Raw genomic sequence first — 21,011 nt, 5'->3', positions numbered from 1 at the left:
CGCCAACACTGATTACAGAGGAAGGGCTCTGCTAGCATGGCGGCTAACATCTAATCCGCTCAGCCTCTTCCAATACCGACTGTCAACAAACACATCTGACCGCGATGTCAACAGATTACACATGTTGTTGACCCTTTGTCCTTAGCACAGTCCTCTGGTCGATAATAACTTCTTCGATCAAATGCATATGGCAGGATATATTCTCATGGGTGACAATGAAACCTTATGTCTAGTTCCAATTTTAAAGGTAGGTCAATCACATTTATGGAAGTGCTGGTTGATCATATATTGGGGCACAGCCAACTCAAAATGATCAGGATTATCTGAATGGATCATCGTAGGCTTGTGGGTAATCTGCCTGGACCCCTTCATCCAGATTTTGATCTGAGATTCCAGAGCTGGTCAGAAAAGTCTGGAGCATTCCTGTTTGATGTTTTGTTTGAGAGATACAGCCAAGTTTGTATTGACAAGATCGCCAAATCGACCACAACTACTGTACAATAACGAGGCCAATAAAAAGCCAGTTGTATGAGTTGTTAATGCAGTCTGAAGGACGAAACATAGTCTGCTACTTCTGGCTTTTGAATTCCAGACTTGCCTTCGTATCATCATACCCAAAAAAGCTGTTTTGGACGCCTCTGAAAGCACGACTCAAGCTTCTTTAAGCCCAGACTGGGTTTCACTGAGTGGGCACTTTTATTGCAGGTGCTTGAGAAACCAACGGCTGTGGCTTTGGTGTTTCTGCGTCATCAAACAAGAGTGTCATTAAATATGTAATCTCAGCTCTGTTTTAGTGTGCCACCATAAAACTTGAACTGTTGCAGTTTGATGGGAGGGCAGAGAGCAGTTAATGTGAATGAAGATATTGATTAATGCAAACACTCCTTTGAGTGGGTCCCTAGGGAATTAAGTGGGTCCTCAATAAAATGTGTTTGTTTTTTGGATAACTTGTAGTGTTAAATCTCTGTTTGATGGTTGTAATAAAGGGTATGGTTCTGTATCTTGAAATTATGCTTAACTTTCATGATAATCAAGAAACTTGACTAAGACAGTTGGAAAAAATTGTCGTTAGTAAATTGTATCTTAGACTTAGTGACATTATTGTTAAGTACTTTGGGACAAATAGGCATGATCATGGCATCACAGCCAATATGTTATAGATTTTTACAATTTAGAACATTGCTAGTATGGTCATTTGGATTATGATATTGATTACTTCCCCAGTTTTAGAAAATGTTAACTTAATTAATCTGCGTTTTGGACTGTTTGTTAGAAAGTTGAGTTGAAGAAACCACATTTTGCAGAGAGAAATTGCAGCTTTCAAATTTGTTTTAACACGTTATAATCAAAGACTTAATCAACACTCCATAAAGTATGTGTAAGTGACAGATTCAAATAATAACCTTCTTGCAATGGAGGCCAAGATAACCTGTATTACAATTCGTAGTGCGAGTAAAAACTCAAAAAATCCTACACTTCCCACAATGCAACTGAAAGTATCAACCATTAGACAACCTGGTGAAGTCTCAAGCCCAAATTCAAAACTAAAGCAACCGATGAAATACTTTTTACGCCAAGCAAACTGAACTTCATTGAGTTAAAAACAATAGAAATAGTACCGCACACTCATAACATGCTTTCTCTCCTGACTCCTACACATCACCGTAAGCATTGCAGTCCCATGTTAGTACTTTCACCCAGACATGCCTAGTAATCGCTCGCACTGGCAGACTCATGTTAATGAGGATCAAACCACTGCAGCATCAGCAGGATCACAAGAGCAATCTCTTTCCAGCATAAGGCTGTATGTCTGCTCCTCTTTGCTCGAAATGATGACATCTGCTTGTTTTTCTTTTAGTTCCAACAAAGAGTGAATTAGATTTAAGATGGTGGAAAATCGAATTACCTAATCCGTGCTGATCTGTTTGTCTGTTTGAAGGCTCTTAGGTTGAGTCTGCCAGCATGAATATATACTATTCATATGATTTTATCTGAAAAGGTTAGTTATGATTATTAGATTTCCTTTTATATGAGATCAATTTGATTCACTTTTACCTTCATAGTTTCCCCCGAGCTTACAATTTACACAATAACAAAAAGGTTTTCGAGCTGTCAAACTCTTTTACTACTGTTGTTGTTGTTGGATCAAAAGCAGTTGGAGGACTGTGATGTCATAGGTGAGTTTGTTCAGAGCAGCTCGACTAGATGAACATCTTTATCCCCTGAGAGCCCTCTGCATATAGACACAACAGCGTGACTCACACAAAAGTCCTACACCTCGGTCAAGCCAATGAACCTGCAGAGCATGTCTATCTGATGATGGTTGTAACTGTTCAGCTCAGTTTAGAAAAAGATTAACCGTTTGGAATAAAGGACAACCCTATATTTAACTCTCTCATGCCTTGCCTTTACAATCCATCATTAGAGACAGGGTGACAGAACTATATTATGTGCTCATAGTCACACTAGGAAATCCCACGAGATAAACTCAACTCTCTTTATGTGTTGGGAAGAAGCAACAGTTTACTCTACGATACTGACAGAATCCCCCGACAACCCATCCGCCCGTCATAATTCAGAGTGTGAGGATTGTGAAGCACTTGAGCGCATACAAACCTGAGTGGTTTGTGAAAGTGCAGCCTTCCTTGTTTGCAAGAGCAAATACTAGGTTGTTCATTTGCCAAGAGTGCATTACACCATTTCAATGAAAAGCTTTCAATTCATAAAGTAACTGACACCAATAACACATGGGAAACTCTAAAACCCTTCTCCGGACCACCACTGGATTGAATAGTGAGCGTGATGGATGGAAAGTCATCCTTCCTTCTCTACCACCCAGCAAGATGACCCTCTCTAGGGTGTCATTACTCACATTCATATGCATGTATACAATGTGCACACACACACACAGGTCATTTTTAGACTATCAGCGAGGGAGTGTGTGTTGCTACTCTGTCTCTGATATAAGCAGAACACAGGAAATTCCTTAAGTTTGAAATATGCCTAAAAGAGGCCTGTTCAAAACAGAGATTTGAGGATAAAAAATAGACAGGAAGTAGAGGAGACTGACGCCACGAGTGAGGGGGAAGAAGTGGCAGGAACACACTCTACTGTTTTTATAGACTTAAGTAAATGTGCGCCTGTCAAAGGGCGTGTGTATCGTGACGCGTAGACTAACTGCCTGCCGGGTTGTGTGTTTTTGTGTCAACGCTTCAGCTCGCGTGTGCCCGGTTTTATACTAACCACAGGGTGTAGCCGCGGGCTTTGAAGCCGTCTACACACCCTGGGCTGAACTCAAACACAGACTACTGTACGAGAACTCCATGGAAAAATTACACCATGCTCACAGGGAACACAGAACTCTCTATTCCACTAGGAAAGCGTCTCTGGGTAGAAAAAAGCAGAAAAACAGCAGAGGAGGGTTCTGCGTAGGGCTGCAGCCAGCAAATATTATAATTTTCCTTATGAATATATCAGTCATTTAGTGGATAACATGTGAGAACATGTAGGATTAAGAAAACGTGCTGATTCTCAGGCAAGTAAAATAGAGTCCCTATTGACAATTTCTAACTAAATGTTTGACCTTAAATTCCACTACTAAGTCTACTTTAATTGCTAAAGTGAACTCAAATTGGCATGCTCCAGCCCCTTTCAGCTCCTGCAGTATCCCCCCCCCCCACCCTACAGTTTTGTTAAGCTCTGCAGAAGAACTCTAGCCCGGGGTGCTTATTTTCTCATTTGGAATCTGTCTTGCTCTCGGGTTTGGATTGTATTATCCTTGTCTTTACCTTGCGGGCTGTCTAAATGCAGCAAAGCAAACAAATAATTCATCAAGTGGAATAGTGCCTCCAAAGTTCAGAGACGATGCGCTCACGCCTACAGAGTGCACAGAAACAGCGAGCCAAATTAAAAAGAGAATAAAATAATGGATTCAAAGTGATACCTTTGTAATAATTGAATCCCATTGTAGCTTTCTCTTGGTGTTTGAGTTGAGTGTTTCCCACATAATTGTTCAGTAGACAGGGGAGGTTAACAAGGAAAGGTAAACGGCTGTAATTTGTAAGAGGGATGTCCATGTTTCTAAGCCATTTCCTGTTGATGGGAGTTCAGAGCCTTGGCGTCCATCTGCTCTAAATTAGCACCTACACAGGGAGCACTGAGATCTGGGCAGCAGTGGTGAGACACTGGGGTTCAGAGCCATGAAGCTCCAGCAGGAGGAAAGCTAGCTTAATGAAAAAAGTCCTACAGTAGAGGATGAAAAGTAGATACTGGATGAGGAAGTGAGCTCTGTGACAAGATGGAAGTTTTAAAAAGGAAAAAAAAGCAGTACAATAGGCACTTTTCTAGGTTTATGTGAGGAAGAATAAGCAAAAGATTGCCTTTCTGCCTGAACAAAAACTGTTTTAATTTCCCTCAATTATCATCCTGACTCCTATTGTGTCAAGATGGTGACAAAATAGATAATTTATTCATATCAAATCATGCAAAACTTTAGTGGATCCTAATGTATCGGGTATGGTATTAATCTGTGGATTCCCTAGTTCAAGAAAAACCAAACTTTTAGACGGTTTTTAAGCAGCGACTAAGGCCAAAATGTGGCCGGAAACACACTAGATATACTCTCGTTTTTAGCCAAGCATATTCCTGGAAATGCCTTTAACTACTTTAACAGTTGTTCAATACAATTCAGACTTGTGAAATCTCAACAACAATGAGAGGTCTTTGAGCAAACAGTCATACATTAGCACAACAATTACTTGGCTCAAAACATTTTTGATCTCCCAACAAGTCTTTAAATTACAAATAATCCCATCCACAATCAATAGAATTTCAATGATTCCCAATTCCATCTCTTTGAAACAACAGCACACATGACGCAGGGCTAATCCCGAGGCTATTGGTTAATCCAATGATGTTTCAGTCCAGATTTTGGATTGTTTCTCCGGATAAAAAGTGTGAGAATCAGCAGATAAACTCAGTGGTGCTCAGGCTTGGAGGAACGTGTCACTGAGAAGTTTCTGGAAGTCATCAGAGACGGACAGGGAAGAGGGGGGGAGGGTGGGGCAGCTGCACATGACTTTAACTGCAGGAGGAGGATGTCAAAAATCGCATGCACACAAGGCCACATATTCAAATAGACTGTATGCATTAAAGTAAAGTAAATGCATCAAAAATACAATTGAAGGCCATAAAAACATGTGAAAAGACGTCTACAAAAACCACATCTTTGGCTTGCAGGTCAGGCAAACACGCCGGTTGATCATGCCCAAGTGTAAACACCAATAAACAAGAAACAAAGGCATCGTGACTTGGAGTCAACAGCTGTCGAGTATTATGGGGCAACTCTGTGATTCCGGCAAGGCATGGGAAACCGCGCTGTCAGTAAAGCATCCAAAACAAGCAAGCGGAGAACTTTTCCCCTCCTCCTCTCAAACCACCCAAAAAAGAATGAGTCATGGTAGGAGGCTCAGAAACAGAGATGATTTTTGGCTGCTGTGAACGGGGGAAAACTCAGAACACCCCATGAGAAATGAAGAACGATGTGTTATGTTTTTGACATATTTTTTCAAATTGAAAACAACTTTCAACTGCTTCAAAAGGAACATAGAAATACTGTAGCTACAAATCATACTTTTCAGCAGAGCTACAGTAAAACACACATTTTTGTTCCACCATTCTATTGACTACCATTCATTTCTGCACTTTACTGCCTAACAACCTTGACTTTAAACGGCTGATTAAAATGGACATTTTTTCCAAATTATTTTTGTTTATGACATCTACCTACGTACATGTACTGTTGCCAATGAGGAAATGATGTAAATCTGTATTACTCTGGAGCATTAATGTTGTCTTATTTGTATCAAAGTAGATACCACTCTGGTATGGCCCTTTAAAAAAGGAACTACCACAAAGCAGGCGAGGAATAAAAAGCATCAAGCGCCAAAGAGGCCGTTCTGTTTGACAGTTGATTGATGATGTAGTAGACACACAACATAAGTATTCAATCAACTCCAACAAACTACATTTTAAACTGCGTTTTAATAGCAAACACAATCCCTCCGTGTCTTTCCTCCGTCCACAGGAAGCATCACGGCAGCGCTTCACCTTGAGGTACTCTAAGTGCAGGCTATTAGTGTAAGTGATACAGCCATATTGTGGTTAGAGAGAGAGAGGCGAGCTTGGAGAGGGAGGCAATAAGATGAGAAGGGCTCGTATGTGGGAGGCCGGGTGGGAGAATCTCTCGCCAGTGTCCATTAACAAAAGAGGAAGGAGTGAAGAATGAAGCTGGAGTTATTAAAGAGCAGAGCATCCCAGCTATAATGCGCTGACATGGGGGTTGGTGATAATGACTGCATGCACTTGAGGGACTCAAGGGTGAGGTCATTCTTCATTAACTTACTCGACATTTACATTCTTGGAGCCAACTGCACTTCAGTTTGTCTCTAAGATTATTTCTAGGGTATCTGTTATTAGCCCTTATGTGCCATAGAAAAAAAATCATGAACAGCAAGAGTGAATTTGTCACGTCGGTTGACTAAAAGTAATCTAAAAATGATCAGAAGTATTGCTTTAAGCATGATTGGAACTTTCCGTTGCTTCTTATTTCTATGTTGCATTGAAATCCAAATGGTGTCGTTAATGGTTTAATCCATTTTGACTGCACGGTTGGCGACGCTGTGTGGGCTACAGGTTTCTGTTGTGTTCTGTTATTGCTGCGGTGATAATACTTTGTTTCCATGACATTGGGATGAGTCACTATGGCTACGGCTCCGTGCGGAGACAAAGTTAAATTAAAGAGGAAGACCCCATGACTGCGATGGCGGAGCTTTACTGGCAGAGAGGGGATGTAGTGGGAAATAAAAAGCTGATGAGGTCACGCTTGAACATATTTAAAAGCAGTCCGATTATTTATTATCTAGAATGCCTGAATGGCATATTCGAAAAACAATCCAAGTACATTTCTCATAAAAGGTTCAAAAATGAGGAATAAAGTCAGTTAATAGGAGGACAGAGTAGAAAATACAAAATAATATTGGGGGCTTCTTTTACCTCCACTACAGTATATACATAACATTTACAAAACTTTGGGAGCAATTCTTAATATGTTAGCTTTTGCCTTTGACTTCCTGTCCTGAGTCATTTGTTATCCATGCTGGGTGGAAGTGATGACACAGCGAGAGCGAGTGCAGGTAAATTCATCTAAACGCGACACCTAGCATCATCAGCAGTCAGGAAGCCACCATCACCAGCTCCGCAGCAGAGTGACATCGTCTGCAATGCAACCGACACACTTTCACTGTCACTTTCCACACACACCAAAACAGAGCCATGCAGACAGAATGATGCAGTGCAGGCTGAAGCAGACAGAGCTTTGTGTTTTCATTACTCAGATTGTGGATGCAGATTACAGTCTGAAGCTCCGCCCCTTTGTGGTTTGGACCACAACTGGTTCATGTCTATCTGTTGTCGGGAATGCCGCCCCTCGCAGGAAACACTTGGGCTCGAGAACATACGAGCTACGGATGCTAAAACACATTCCGAGTGTCCCCGTTTGGAGCTATGCTGAATTAGTGAATATGGGAGATAAAGGCTGCTGGGAGTGGGGCTTTAATTTCTCATCTGATCTGCTATGGGAAAAAGACACACAAGTGGTGTGTGAACTCCGGGGACATTTGTCACGGCAGTATGGTGTTCCTCAGAGCTATTTGCACTTTTTTCATTATTTCTTCTGGCTCAAGTTGGGGTTTTATCACATTACATCTTCTCAGAGAGATTAGGGTACTAAATATTTCTCAAATTTGTATCGTAGTTAAAACTTCACGTCCCTAATCTCTTTTTATGCAATAAGAAAAATAGCATTGATTTTATCTTCCTGACAATCTGTTTTAGTTTATAATCCAATTAACTTCAAAAGGCTTTTATCTGCTTAAGAGGTTTTGAACTACAACATCAACAACTACTTGAGCGGAGGATACAAGCATGAAGAGGAACTTCCACAAGTGTATACCAAAATACACAATTATATTATGTCATACAGGAGCTGCTAATCCAAGCACAATCCCCCACACACAAGCGGTTTACGTGCAACCACTCCGCCAGAGCAGTGTTCCCACTCAAAACAGTGGGAGCTAAACTCCAACAACTCTGAAGCTTTGTGTAAATCATGTCTGCTCCGTTTGATTAGCTATAAAAAAAGTTTTTAACAACCTACAACACTGCACTGGGGATGATAAACTCATCTGTATGGAAGCTTCCGTGTGAGGGGTCATGCAGAAAAAAGGGGTCTATTAAGCTAAGGACCATTGGGGGGGGGGGGGGGGGTGTTGCAGTGTGCCTGGATTAGGGTGTAGAGGTGACAATGAGCCTGGCAAGCCCTCAGGGCACAAGGAGCTCAGGGATTTTTCTCCCTACCATGTAGCGAGCATGGACAGGGGGGCTCACGTAGACCCTCCCCCTGAGGTACAAAGCAGATGGAAGGGGATTAGCATCTGAATGTCGACATGTAGATTCACAGAGGGGGTCCCTCTCCTCCTGCTTCCCCACAGGAGATAGGTGAGCTGAGGAAAAGACAGCTCAGGAGGGACTAAATCAATAATTGGCGTCCAATGGCGTGCAGACAAAAGAAGTGGGAAAAGCTGGTGGCTTTAGACATAAGGGATTTCTCTGTAGAAATGGCAAATTACTCAGATATGAGTTTTCTCAAAAGCTACACTTAATGTGAAGGAGGAAATATGCCAACCCAGGAGATAGCAATCATGCTTCCGTAGACAGCGGGGATTACATCAGGACGTGTACGAAGGGGCGCAGCTTTGATATTTTGGACTTTGAAAGAAATATGCTGGTATCAACAATGAGCTGACTTCTCTATGAAACATGTGAGGCCTTTTAGTTACTGAGGTAAAACACAGAGGATAGTTTTTTTATTCCTAAGAGGCAAAGAAACCAAACCAATTTTACTGTACAGTCTATAAAACCCATAAAGAAAACTAAAAATAAGAGTTTATAAGGAAACTGGGCCAGGATATACTGTAGGGCATGACTTAGAAAATATTGACCATGCATTAGGGAATATACACATTTTATTGCTATTTCCATTAGAAAGTGTTCTAGAGTACTTTGCCTGAATGACCGTAAACAAACGCTTTAGTATTTATTGTGTCAGGATGCCAAGTCGCTGATTTTACAGAAAGTTGAGCTAGAGGTTTTCAGTTTGTCACCAGCTATTGTCAGCAATAAAAGAGAGATGTTCCTTCCCAAGAGGCCATTCACAAACATCTGTTGATGCTCCAAATAAAGGCCCCTTTTTATGCCGTGATTTATGCCCTCTGATTTAACGAGGTGACCCGAGGCAAGTCTTCCCACTACAGCCTAAACAACAGACACAACAAAGAATAGCAATGGAAGAAAATAACAGAAAAATGCAGTTTTCTAGTCTCCTGCCTGTATCCTCTTACTACAGAGTGAGATAGAGGGTCTCTACACACTGGTGCTCAAAAGGGTCATTCCTTTGAGGGGCTGGTTTCCATGGCAGGGGTTGCCGTGGTGAGGGGGGCCCTTGATGGTCCAAATGGGGGTAGTAGGCACGGTCAACACTTGAAAACAACACAGACAGTTCAGATAGGAGGAAGCTTGTGAATGGAAAGCCCACTGCAGAGAAGTATGAGGGTTGAAGACAAGTTTATCCAGTATTACCTCCGCCAAGGATAGCATGTTTTTGGCTGGGTTTGTCTGTCTGTTAGCAGGATTACTAACAAAAATACTCTCCTGAATTTCAGGAACATTTGTGGAAGGGTGAAACATGGGCCAAAAAACACTGAATTACTGTTTGGACTAGATCCTGTGTTAAATTGTGGTTAAAATTGCTATGTCATGTCGTAATAATTAGACAAATCTGAGTTTTTGTGTGGGAAAGTGCATGAGAATCCCCTTCTATTTGGAAGGACAGCTTGTAAAAAGCTATCATCTTGTTTTCCGAAGTGAAATAGAACACATCTTCTAGCGCCTATACAACATTATAATTTAAGGAATGAGTCATCAATCAATTGCAGGATAAAAAAGTGGGACAACACAACTCTGCAAAGCCGAATAGGGTGCCCTGAGTTGATTGGTACATATGCTCTAAATTACATCCTTGATGTCTTTTCATTTTCTTCTAAATGTTACATATCTAAGACAGGATGTTGGATTTGCTGGTAAGTCCCTCTTCAGACGGATTCAGTAAAAACCCTTCCTGGAAGCTGGCCAGGAGGTCCACTCCACACACTCAGCTGCCGTGTTCCTGCAGTCCAGTTAAAAACAGACCGACATGAACGTGATGGGCCATCAATGTGCATCTGTTTCTACGTTTCACACTGGCTTTACAGAGTGTGTGAAGTTCCTATGAATCAGGGGGGGGGGTTTCCATTCATCCAAAATACGGCCCTGACAAGCAGATGCACACAGGAACAAGGATGGATCTTAAGTAAAAGACATGCTCTGGTTTTGTTTAGGAATCCCCAAGCCATGAATCCCTGGAGACTTATTTCCATAGCAGTGGATTCCTTTATGCATCAGCTGAAAAACACACTCGCATTAAAGAAACCCGAGTCTGTATGTTCTAACAATACTTGGACTTCAACAATGAGGCTCATTGATTCCTCCACTAGACTTCACTCTATGTTTTAGACTACAGACGCTGCCAGTGCGCCGTTTGCAAAAGGATGGGGAGAACACAATCTAGCCGTTTAGCTTGAACATCTGGAAGTCATAAAGGCTCTGCGCTACATAGCCTAGCCGCTACGCTAGGCTAACAGGAGGTCGCTGGCCCATTTAGGACGACGCTGAGGCTCATTAGTGGTTTCCTCCCATCGTTGGTCTGAAAAACCAGACCAATGGAACTGGTGTACACTGCTGCTTTAAGAACATCACTTTGGATACTATAACGTCTTAAAATATTCTTTAAAAATAGATTTTTCCAACATCTTTGACACTCAATAATATTGTAGCCACCTGCAGTTTTAAGAGCTTTTCTGACCACCAGAAACACATTGTTTGTTGTCTCAATACAAATTGATTTAATTGAAATGCACTGCAAAGCCAATAAAACACTAAGGCTTTTGTGTGCTGTTTACATTAAAAACAGACGCAGCTGGCTGCATATAGAAACACACGCAGCCATTATATTATCCAGAATATGTCATCAGCCCAGTTGCCTGCATTCTCGGGTGCCAATTAGGGGTGGGAAACCACAAACAGCAATTTAGAGCTGGACTATACAGTATGTCATAATCCCGCTAAGACAGAGACGCATGAACTTCCTGTAATAGCTCTGTGTGAACATTCAGCACTTTTATTCTTGGAATGTGCTTTCGGGCACCACACAAACTGATCTAAATAAAGAAAGCTTTCTACAGGACTCAAATAAGTTTGAGGCACATGGATCAACATGCCACAGATTTGCTGAACTCAAGCCAAGTAAACCTGCAAACTGTGGTAGGCGGTTTTGCTTTCTTTGTATCTCAGAAATAAACTTCTTTCCTACTCACTCCCTTCTACAGACCTCAATGATTAGCTAACATGGTTACAACACAAATTTGAAAACCGAGAGTGGCAGAGAATATTATAGATGCCAATATCTGAGGGGGTTTGTCACTGAGTGCAAGAATGCCCTGAATGAGTGTCCTCTCTGTCGAGGGGCATGGTCCGTGAGGGATGAAATGTGACACTGGCTGTCAGAGTTTGTTTGGGAGACTGGGTGCTATTCAGACAAAGAAATTGTCCTGTACCGAGGAGGTCACAGGATCGATCTTAGCGCCTGACAAACTGTGTTTATCAAACTCAATAAACCCAGCAACCTGTTACCTAGAAAATGAACTTAAATGAGGACACACAGGTCTGCATTTTCACAGCTGTTTCAACAACATCTGGACCACAGATTGTGCAAGTAACACAAATAGTTATGCCAACGTTGCCACTGCCTAACAGCTTTCCATGCTGGTGAGTAAATGTCCATCTGTCCGGTGTTTTTCCAGCATATTGGTTTGCACTGATGTCTGTTTAGGAGACACATTTTTTGCAAATATTTAAATATTTTCTGAGCAAGACATTGACACCTGGCTTGTAAAATACCTTGGAGATTGGAAACTTGATAAGAAACAGGAAAGCACAACACCTCCATTATTTAGTTCCAATTCCTTTCTTTACTACCCCAGTTGTATTCCTCTATGCCCAACAAAAGGCACTAAAGTGGGCCAGGAAGCAGTGTATGTGTGTGGGGATACTCCACATGCAGGTCAGTGGGACGTTTGGTTCCTCAAAAGAACGTGAATAAGATTAAGTCCCTCTCACAGTCGAGACTTAATCGTGTTATAAATCACAGTTCTGTCAGCTCCAATTAGTCACCTTGCTTCAAGTGGAGCAGAAGAGGACACATCCTGAGACCCCAAACACCTGTGACTATAGCACTGCACCTCACACATAAAAGAGATTCAAAATCACCACTTGTGTAGCTCATCATGGAACGCATTAAACCAAATGCTCTCATTCACAAGAAGAACTACGACCATCAACCAGCAATCAGATCCAATAAACGGATCTTTACTCCAAACGTTGTTCCTACAAAAGCCAACATGGCATGTCTTAATTTCAGTAGAGCACAAAGTGGGTCTGTGGTTTCAGGATTTTGACGGGACACGTAACCAGAATTGACGTTGAGAAATATACTTAACGTTCCTATGTGGTGCAAGAAAGAGTATTGGTTTTCCCAGTGGTTGAAAAAAAAAAAGATAAGTGGCTAAATGTATGGCTCACATAATTCACAGAAGTACACCAGAACTGAATTTGAGATTTAAATAGGGGGGACTCTTAAAGCATACACACGTAAACACACAGATATACACCCAACCTGTTGTTTCATGATTAAGGTATTTTCAATTAATCCACCAGTGATTAGACACAGCCCAATCTGGCCTGGTAGAGGAAACAGGAGAAGTAGGTGAAACTGAAAGACAGCTCGACTGTAATACACTTTGTCAACCTCCATTTGGCCCGAGCCAAGAAACACATAATCTAGGTTTAAATGGGCAAGGATTAATTACATGTGTTGTCGTATGTCGTTCTTTCTGCCCATTATTTGCAATGAGATGTGGTTAATTGAGACCAACATCCTACCAAGATTTACCCTAAATCAATAATCAATAGAAGCCTCTCACACACTAAAGGGAATGTGATTTAAAACTCCTACAAGGAAAATGCATTGGGAAAACGGTAGGAATATGCATTTTAAAGATTGTTTGGTTATTGCTGCAAGACCCGCCCACTAATTGGTCATTTTGTTCTTAGATTTCATTGGTCGATAAGTATTTTTATTTATTTTTTCATGCTGTATGATTTGTTTTAAAGAAACCTATCGTCACATCTCTGGTTATCACAATATAAAAAGTGAAGCTGTAGATTTAATGAAATAATTGATTGGTAACTCACGCCTTTTTTAAACCAGAGCCTCAAGTTTCTAAACCTGAAACCAAGACGAAAGCTTGGAATGCAGGCATGAGCTGAAAACACACCTGTTTTCATGAAAAATACGCCAACACTTACATTGTTTAATCTAATTTAATGTAAATCCAAACTGACCCCATCATGAAGTGGTAGAACTCAAAATCCAACATCTACAGCTTTCGTTATATTCCATGCCTGGGGTCTTTTGAGACATCAATCGGAATGTGCTTATACAAAATCTGGAGCGCAGTTTCATGCGAACGTTAATTCCTTTTCATAAAAGGAATGTTTATACATGCAGGGAGATCTACAGCTTCTCCTCTGCATGTGGAGGCCGAGGTGAGACTGAAACGAGGCAGTTTTGGAGCAAATCCATGCTTAATGGAAGTCTGGACATCTATAGATCATTATCTACGGCTGAATATTGGTAATAAAAGGAACCATGGAAAGGACCTCCATTATAGCCAGCAGATGGAGAGTTAGGGTGGCTCGGAATAATTGCAATCAATTTAATCGAATTCAACACAGGAAGGTTTTAAAATGCATGTTTGAATATGTACATCCAATGCAAGTCATGCCACCTTTTTGCTGATGCAAGCTGGTAAGGACTGCAAGCGCAACCCTAGCAGGAGAGATGCCAACTGCAAGCTGGGCTACTCCCATTTACAGTATATCCACAAAACATAAGCCAAATATATATAAGGATGCTGGGGAAATGATTCCCCCCCCCCCCCCCCTACATGTTAAACCCACTGTCTCTTCTCACAGGTTGGTACTGCAGTGAAAAACCGGGGGGCTGCACGGGTTTCAGCACCATACAGGCGTGGACCAGAACAAAAGGCGCAGCCGGGTGCTGCAGCGGAGAGAGGCGAGCCGGTACGCAGCGACACTCACCCGCAAATAAACTGATTCCAACACATTTCTCTACGTGCACACAAACGGTACATTCCTCCAAAAATATTGACCAGAAAGCACATAGGTAACAAACACCTTGTCTAGCATTGATTCACACCTCTAAATGCACACATTGCTGTGCATCACACCATGACACGCAGCTAAAGATGGGTGCCACATTGATTAGACACTTTTAAAGTAACACCTCATAAAAACAACTCCGAATTCATTTACCAATTATAAAGCCGTTTTTGTCAATAAATGATAAACAAAGAGCTTTATCTCTTACCTGCAGGTTCAGGCTGCTCAGCGGCACTAATACACTTGTGTGTGCGCAGAGCTGTGGTGACAATGAGCCGGGCCCTCTGACCCCTCCCCTCGCACGTTAAGCTATACCGTAAATGCAGCAGTATGGGCGCACGGGGTTTTGTGGCTGCAACATGCATGACATGCACTCTCTCAATGTGATTGTGAATGTGAAGTACATTTATGCAACATGTTTGAAACAACAAAGGAATGCACAGAGTTGGTCATTAAACAGCTATACATGTGAAATGCTGCTTCATCATTAAGAGGCTTCTCTGTGACGAGCAGAAAGGGATGTCCGCAGTGGAAGATGAGTGCAGAGCTGAAGGCACTGGGGTGTGGCTGTTGCTGAGGAAACATGGAAAAGAAGGGAGGGAGAGGGGAAACGTGGATGTGATGCCAAGGGGAGAGTGGGTAAGGAGGGGCAGGGGAAGGCAGAAAGAAGGGGGGAACTAGAAGAGGAGATGGGGGTATGAGGGGGAGATGCATCAGTGAGCAGTAGCCGCACTTCTCTCCCCCCCAGGTGAGGCGGGTGGGGATGCTGCCTCCTCGACTGGCACTGATGTGTTCTTGAGAGGAATTTAATAATCACAGTCAGACTGGCATGCTGTGCATCTAACACCATATCCACAAATACATGAGAATACAATGTGTATATAAATTAAAAGCTACTAGAATGACATGCTGTACTATTCAATAGATACAACTAAAACAAATATGCGAGTTTTGTTCAACAGTGTGTGCTGCAAATGGAATCAAATGGACAAATGGTTATTTCTCTGCAAGTTGTCGATGCTTTTACTGCCACCTACTGGTGGAAATGAGACAATGTACAAAGGGTGCTGATGCTGATCACATTCCTCACACATTCATCTCAACTTTAATCTTTAATTAGTTGCAAAATAATTATATAATATCGGTCCAAGGTTATTTTCATTGTTGACAAAAATGAAGAGAGTTCTAATTATGACATTGTTAGATTAGTACGACATATTGGACACACAAGCAACTCTTAACACATAAAAGTGGCAATTTGAAAAGTTTTTATTTAAATAATTTCAAGTTAAGATGAACATATTTTAATATTTATATATGTGCAGTATTACAAACTAGGTGTTTTACAGAATTTATTATTATAAACACACAACAAATGGAACAATGCAAAACAATTCTGAGACGCTTTTCCTTCGATAAAGTAAAGGAGGTACTGCCAAATGTTGGATTACATTAATTACAACCTTTTCGTATCCATACAAAGCTAGTTATTTCAATATCTGAATTTTCTCAGTAATTCAGGTTATTAAAGTTTATTTTAATAAGTGTTTTTATTTGTGAGACGTAGAAAGGCTTATTTCTTTTTTGTTATGATCCGTTTTACCAGGGAAGTCCGCTACAGTAACAGTATTACATTTTTACATCAAAGTCTAGCTTTTTGATTTCCTGTGGTGTTTGAGTTCCTTACATACTTTTTTATATTTAAGTCAGCATCTACTAACGCAATCAACTACTTCTGGTTAACAATGGTGCGGGCAATGAGCTCTTTCATGATCTCATTGGTGCCTCCGTAGATGGGCTGAATACGAGCATCGACAAACGCCCTGGAAAGACAGAGAGACCAGTTCAGCACCTTGTGGCATACCTACAATACAAACAATGTGACATTATCCCCAGAAGGTCATGTGACACTTACTTGGCGATGGGGTATTCCCACATGTAGCCCCAGCCTCCGTGGAGCTGCAGGCACTGAGTGGCCACCTTGTTCTGCAGGTCAGACGCCCTGGAGAAGACAAAAGTGATGGTAGCAACTAGGGCTGCACGATTTGGGGAAACAATCTAATTGTGATTTTTCTGACAGATATTGAGATTTGCGAAGTTTATTGTAAAATGCGGCCGTATCTCCGGCTAGGAAGGTCGTATCAACGTGCTCCTGTCTCTAGCACACCCGCAGCCCGAGCTACGAGTGAAAGAACTAAACTTACATGAAACTTCCGTTGGGTTGCTTTAAAGTCAAGCTTCAGTTTAAGATTCACCCTGTAATAGAAACATGTGATGGAGCATTACTAACCTGACTCAGATGGTTTGTTTCACCAGACCATCTAGGAAAGCTCCATTGGAAGCCATTTGGAAAAGTATTTCAAAAATACTTGGCATGCTATTGGATCAATCTGTCTATCACCTACTATCATGGGCCACTTCTGATTGGTTAACAGCCCTAGTAGCAACATGATCCAGTTTGAGCCTGAAAAGTGAGGTAATGCAGACATTCTCACCAGTATTTGGCCATGGAGGCTGTGGCAGCGTCGAGGCGTTTCTCAGAGTGCAGCAGAAGGCAGTTATCTACGAAGGCTCGGCCCACACAGATCTCAGTTTTCAGCTCTGCAAGCTTGTGTTGCACAGTCTGTGGAGTCCAATCACATCCAATGATATCATAATCAGAAGATCTCATTTATTCAGATACATTTGACAGTTGCTCCAAGTTCAGAATGAAATAAAAATAGTATATTTTCATCTGCAAAAATTTAAAGTTAAACTAAAAAATGCAATAAAAGAAAAAATTCAATATAATAAAATTGTCAAAATGTCCACTCAAAGATAAATACAATAGAGAAAAACTATATTTTATAATTCAAAATGTACTACAAAATATAACATTAATATAATAATATATACAGCTGGATTAGTATTAATAACATTAACTCTACTGAAGAAAATAAATGCTTCTAAGGAAAAATGGCAGGTAAAAAAGCAAATATTTTAGTTTTAAGTATTATGAAGTATTTATGACAAAAATATCAACTTCTGAAATCTTTGGATATCAAGCCACAACTAAAACAATTAATCCCACACAGATTAATATAACAAAACGTTGTTATACAGACCTGTAGGTGAGCGATGGTCTTTCCGAAAGCCTTCCTCTGCATGACATAGTTCCTGGTTTCCTCAAACATGAACTCACAGCTCGCAATGGCCATGCCAGCGATGGCCAAACGCTCCTTTCCCACAAAATTATAAAATTATTCACCATGAAACTAACCGGAAACATGTAATGGTTTACTTGAGCGACTGTCAAAATTGTAAAAACTTGAAGATCCTCAGGCAATGTTTTGAGTTATAGGATTATTGTTAGAATTTAAGCGGATTTATGGAGTAGTTCACCTGGGGCAGTTCATTCATCAGGTAGTAGAAACCCTTGTTGACCTCCCCTATGAGGGCGTCCGCGGGGAGCCGTACATCCTCAAAAAACAGTTCGGATGTGTCCTGTAAAAGAGTAAGGACAAAATAGTTAGAAGGCAGAATCAGTGTCGATTTGCCCCTGATGCTAGATCTTCCCCAACCCTTGAGCTCCAGCACCTGGGCCTTCAGACCAATCTTCTCCAGCTTGCGTCCCTTCTGGAAGCCCTTGGTGCCGTTCTCCACCAAGAACAGGCTGATGCCGTGCGCCGCCACCTTCGCCTCGCGGTTCGTCACGGCAACCACCACCACCAGGTCGCACATCCAACCGTTAGTGATGAACACCTGGAAAAGACCTCAAGGTGAAGTTGAGATGCGCGGACAGTATATGCTTTTATGACTCTTTCCTAGTCCTGTGGCGGTATCAGACTAAGTGAAGTTAATCCTGATACATCGGAGGGCTCTCTCGACAAAAAGCCAGTGGGGTTTCTCCGTTGGATTTTGGAATATTGCCGGTAATAAGTCAAAAACACACATTTATGATACTTACACGTTTGTTCCAGTAGGATAATCTCCACATATTAACACCACTATAATAATTTAGAGGCGTAAATGCAATCTCCAGAAGTAAATAGCTAGCATTGGAGATATAAACGGAATACATCCCGGTTGCATGGCACTACGTCAACACGCTAATGAAGCTAATGATGGCTAATGTTTGGTGTAGCTAATGTTTCCTTGTCTCATTTAATCATTTGTTAGCAACTGATGTCTTTTGGACACGTAAAAGCTTCTAACGTTTACCAGTGGGATGTTTACTGACATATTTTATGTTGTAGAACAACATTTGAAAATCTCTTCAGCTTGTGTAAACCACTCACCCTTTTTCAGGCATCTAACCCAAAACCAATTCCAAAAACTGTTGACTTACTTACCCTACAATTACTCATAGCTTATATGTTGTGTCTTTTAATATGTTGTTACCCCTAACGACATGTGCAAGATTATGCCTTGCCAAATGAAATCAACTAACCAGTCTTGAGGAATCTCTAATCAGATATGAATCAATATTTGTTGCTGCATTGCCTATAACTTCTTCTGAAATGTTTAACCGTGTTATATTCTCATCATATGTGGCATAAAATAGTTTTAAAAATCACAATAGTTTCACAATTATGTTACCTTGTTGCCATTGAGGATCCAGTCACTGCCATCCCTCTTAGCGTATGTCTTCACACCTTGAAGATCACTGAAAATAAAAAGATGGCGGGTCATCAAAGCTCCTCACAAACCTCATGTGTTTGTTTAGAAAAAAAGAAATGCCGAAGACCTTATACCTGCCCGCTCCTGGCTCCGTCATGGCGATAGCGCTGATGCATCTCCCAGCTATCATCTCGGGGATGAAGCGTTCATTTTGTTCCTTGCTCCCATAGTTCGATAAGTAGGGCATGACAATGTCAGAGTGCAGCGCGAAACCCGGGCCTGAGCAGTTGGAGTACATCCTGGAGGACAAAAGAATAAAGACACTTAAAAAAAAGTTTGATTTCATTATTCAATCATTTCATTTTTAAATCAACGTACTGCTCCTCCCACAAGACAGCCGCAGAAAACAGGTCTGCTCCGATGCCTCCGTGCTCCTCTGGGATCATAACTCCCAGCATGCCTTGCTCACCAGCTTTCTCCCACACCTCCCTGCTCACCTGACCTGCCTTCTCCCACCTGGCACAAGGGGACAACATTTAGTAAAGTGGAAATACTTTACATACTTTACCTGGGTCTGTGCCACGCTTCCACCTACTCTGAGTGGTATGGAATCACTTCCTGTTGAAAGAAGCGCCGGACACTTTGTCTGAAGATGTCATGGTCCTCGTTGAAGATCCGCCGGGTTCCGATGTCCATCAGGGACTTGGCGCTGGACGTCTCTGGACGGGTGTGCTGTTGCCTAGGTGGAATTTCAGTAAATGCAACCAATCATTTTAAACACATGAGAAATAAAAAGTACTTTATTTGTTGTATACGGGTGGTGGGGGGAACAGCATTCACAAACTTTAAGATTAACAGGCTATTCTTTTTTTATTGAAATAAGACTGAAACGCTTAATCATTATCAAAACTATTTCAGACTCCCAGTTTTGTTGATCCACTTATTGATTAATCGACTAATCATTTCAGATCCTGTCATTTGCTGAATTAAAACTAGAATAATTACTTCTAAAATATTATTACACTACTCAATACAATTATAACAAAAGTTATATATATTAAGTTATATAAAGCAATCATGATATTTTAGCAAGTTTACATTCAATGTTCCTGAACAAAAAATATCTAAATGAACTTACCTTACCTTAAGTTGTCACGAGTACAACGTATTAAAAAGAGACTAGGTCAAAGGTCATGACCCACTTTGAGTCGATTACGTTAGATTCAAATCAATTAATATAAAGTAAATATTAGTGTATTAGACGATATATGCTTAATTTAGTTAAATAAAAAATACAGGGTGTAGGAATCCAGGGTAACGTTAAAGTATAGATATATTTCTCAACGTAAGCAACTACCTAAACATATTTTCACTTCGGAAGTTATAAATGATCGTTGTAAAGATATATTGTACCTTGCAACAGCCACAGGGATCGCCTGTTTCGGTGCGGAGACATTCCTCAACCCCCAAAGAAAAGTTTTGTTAACTTTTTTAGCAAACATCTTCTACACAGGTTCACAGTGATGACAACAACCCAAAGATCGTCTGCGTGAGGCAGAGGGTTCACTCTGTAGACGCTACTGGCTCCTCCTCCTCTGGCATGGTTAATCATTGATTGTACACATTAGGTGTAAACATTTACGTATGAAAAAAAAGTTTTTACTGTTCAAGGTAAATGTTCTATTTTATTTGTGTGATTTAGGGAAAATTATATACGTCTTTGGAGAAAGATTTCATACATAGGTTGCGGTCGAATAGTCCAAAAATCAGCTCCTATCGTCTATCCCTTGACCTCTGTGTGAAACGTCACGGGGTTAAGGGATAGTGGATAGGAGAATTCAAAAGGATTTAGGAGAAGAGATTGCGGTACTTTAGAGAATCCGAAAGCACTTTCACTATCTGACGTGTTTATGATGCGCCAGCAGACGTAATAAATGTGCGTCTGCTGCTGTGGGGAA

General features: G+C 41.1%; 2 protein-coding genes across 8 annotated transcripts in view; both read right to left on the bottom strand.

The window, feature by feature from the left end:
* The window catches only part of LOC307031880 (uncharacterized protein), a 48,053-nt gene extending 33,247 nt beyond the window's left edge, over positions 1-14,806 (bottom strand). For 2 of the 7 annotated variants that reach the window (XM_079669422.1, XM_079669420.1), the window contains exon 1: positions 14,663-14,791. The gene's annotated coding sequence lies outside the window, so the exon portion shown is untranslated. Of the gene's footprint in view, positions 1-14,662 lie in introns of all 7 variants that reach the window. The other 5 variants (XM_079669418.1, XM_079669419.1, XM_079669424.1 and 2 more) reach the window with 4 other exon arrangements.
* An 899-nt stretch (positions 14,807-15,705) lies between these two features.
* acadl (acyl-CoA dehydrogenase long chain) lies at positions 15,706-20,647 on the bottom strand. The gene is made up of 11 exons (XM_079669906.1): positions 20,467-20,647; positions 19,649-19,792; positions 19,432-19,569; positions 19,188-19,352; positions 19,033-19,099; positions 18,031-18,195; positions 17,836-17,937; positions 17,559-17,672; positions 16,950-17,077; positions 16,370-16,456; positions 15,706-16,277 (listed from the first exon to the last, which is right to left on the bottom strand). Exons 1-11 carry the CDS (start codon positions 20,553-20,555, stop codon positions 16,184-16,186), a joined length of 1,293 nt encoding a protein of 430 aa, XP_079526032.1. The 5' UTR covers positions 20,556-20,647; the 3' UTR covers positions 15,706-16,183.
* Positions 20,648-21,011: the final 364 nt, after the last annotated feature.

Source organism: Notothenia rossii, assembly GCF_949606895.1.
Source record: "Notothenia rossii genome assembly, chromosome: 3".
NCBI classification, from domain to species: domain Eukaryota; kingdom Metazoa; phylum Chordata; class Actinopteri; order Perciformes; family Nototheniidae; genus Notothenia; species Notothenia rossii.
The sequence above is the reverse complement of the archived record's forward strand: the minus strand, read 5'-3'. Positions and strand labels throughout refer to the sequence as shown.

What these genes read in the sequence shown, in the direction of transcription:
- acadl (XM_079669906.1), bottom strand. Translation starts at nt 20,555, where the DNA reads ATGTTTGCTAAAAAAGTTAACAAAACTTTTCTTTGGGGGTTGAGGAAT. An exon ending in ATCCCTGTGGCTGTTGCAAG is followed by an intron (nt 19,793 to 20,466) that starts GTACAATATATC and finishes AATTCCACCTAG; the next exon opens with GCAACAGCACACCCGTCCAG. An exon ending in GCCTCCATGGCCAAATACTG is followed by an intron (nt 16,457 to 16,949) that starts GTGAGAATGTCT and finishes TGTCTTCTCCAG; the next exon opens with GGCGTCTGACCTGCAGAACA.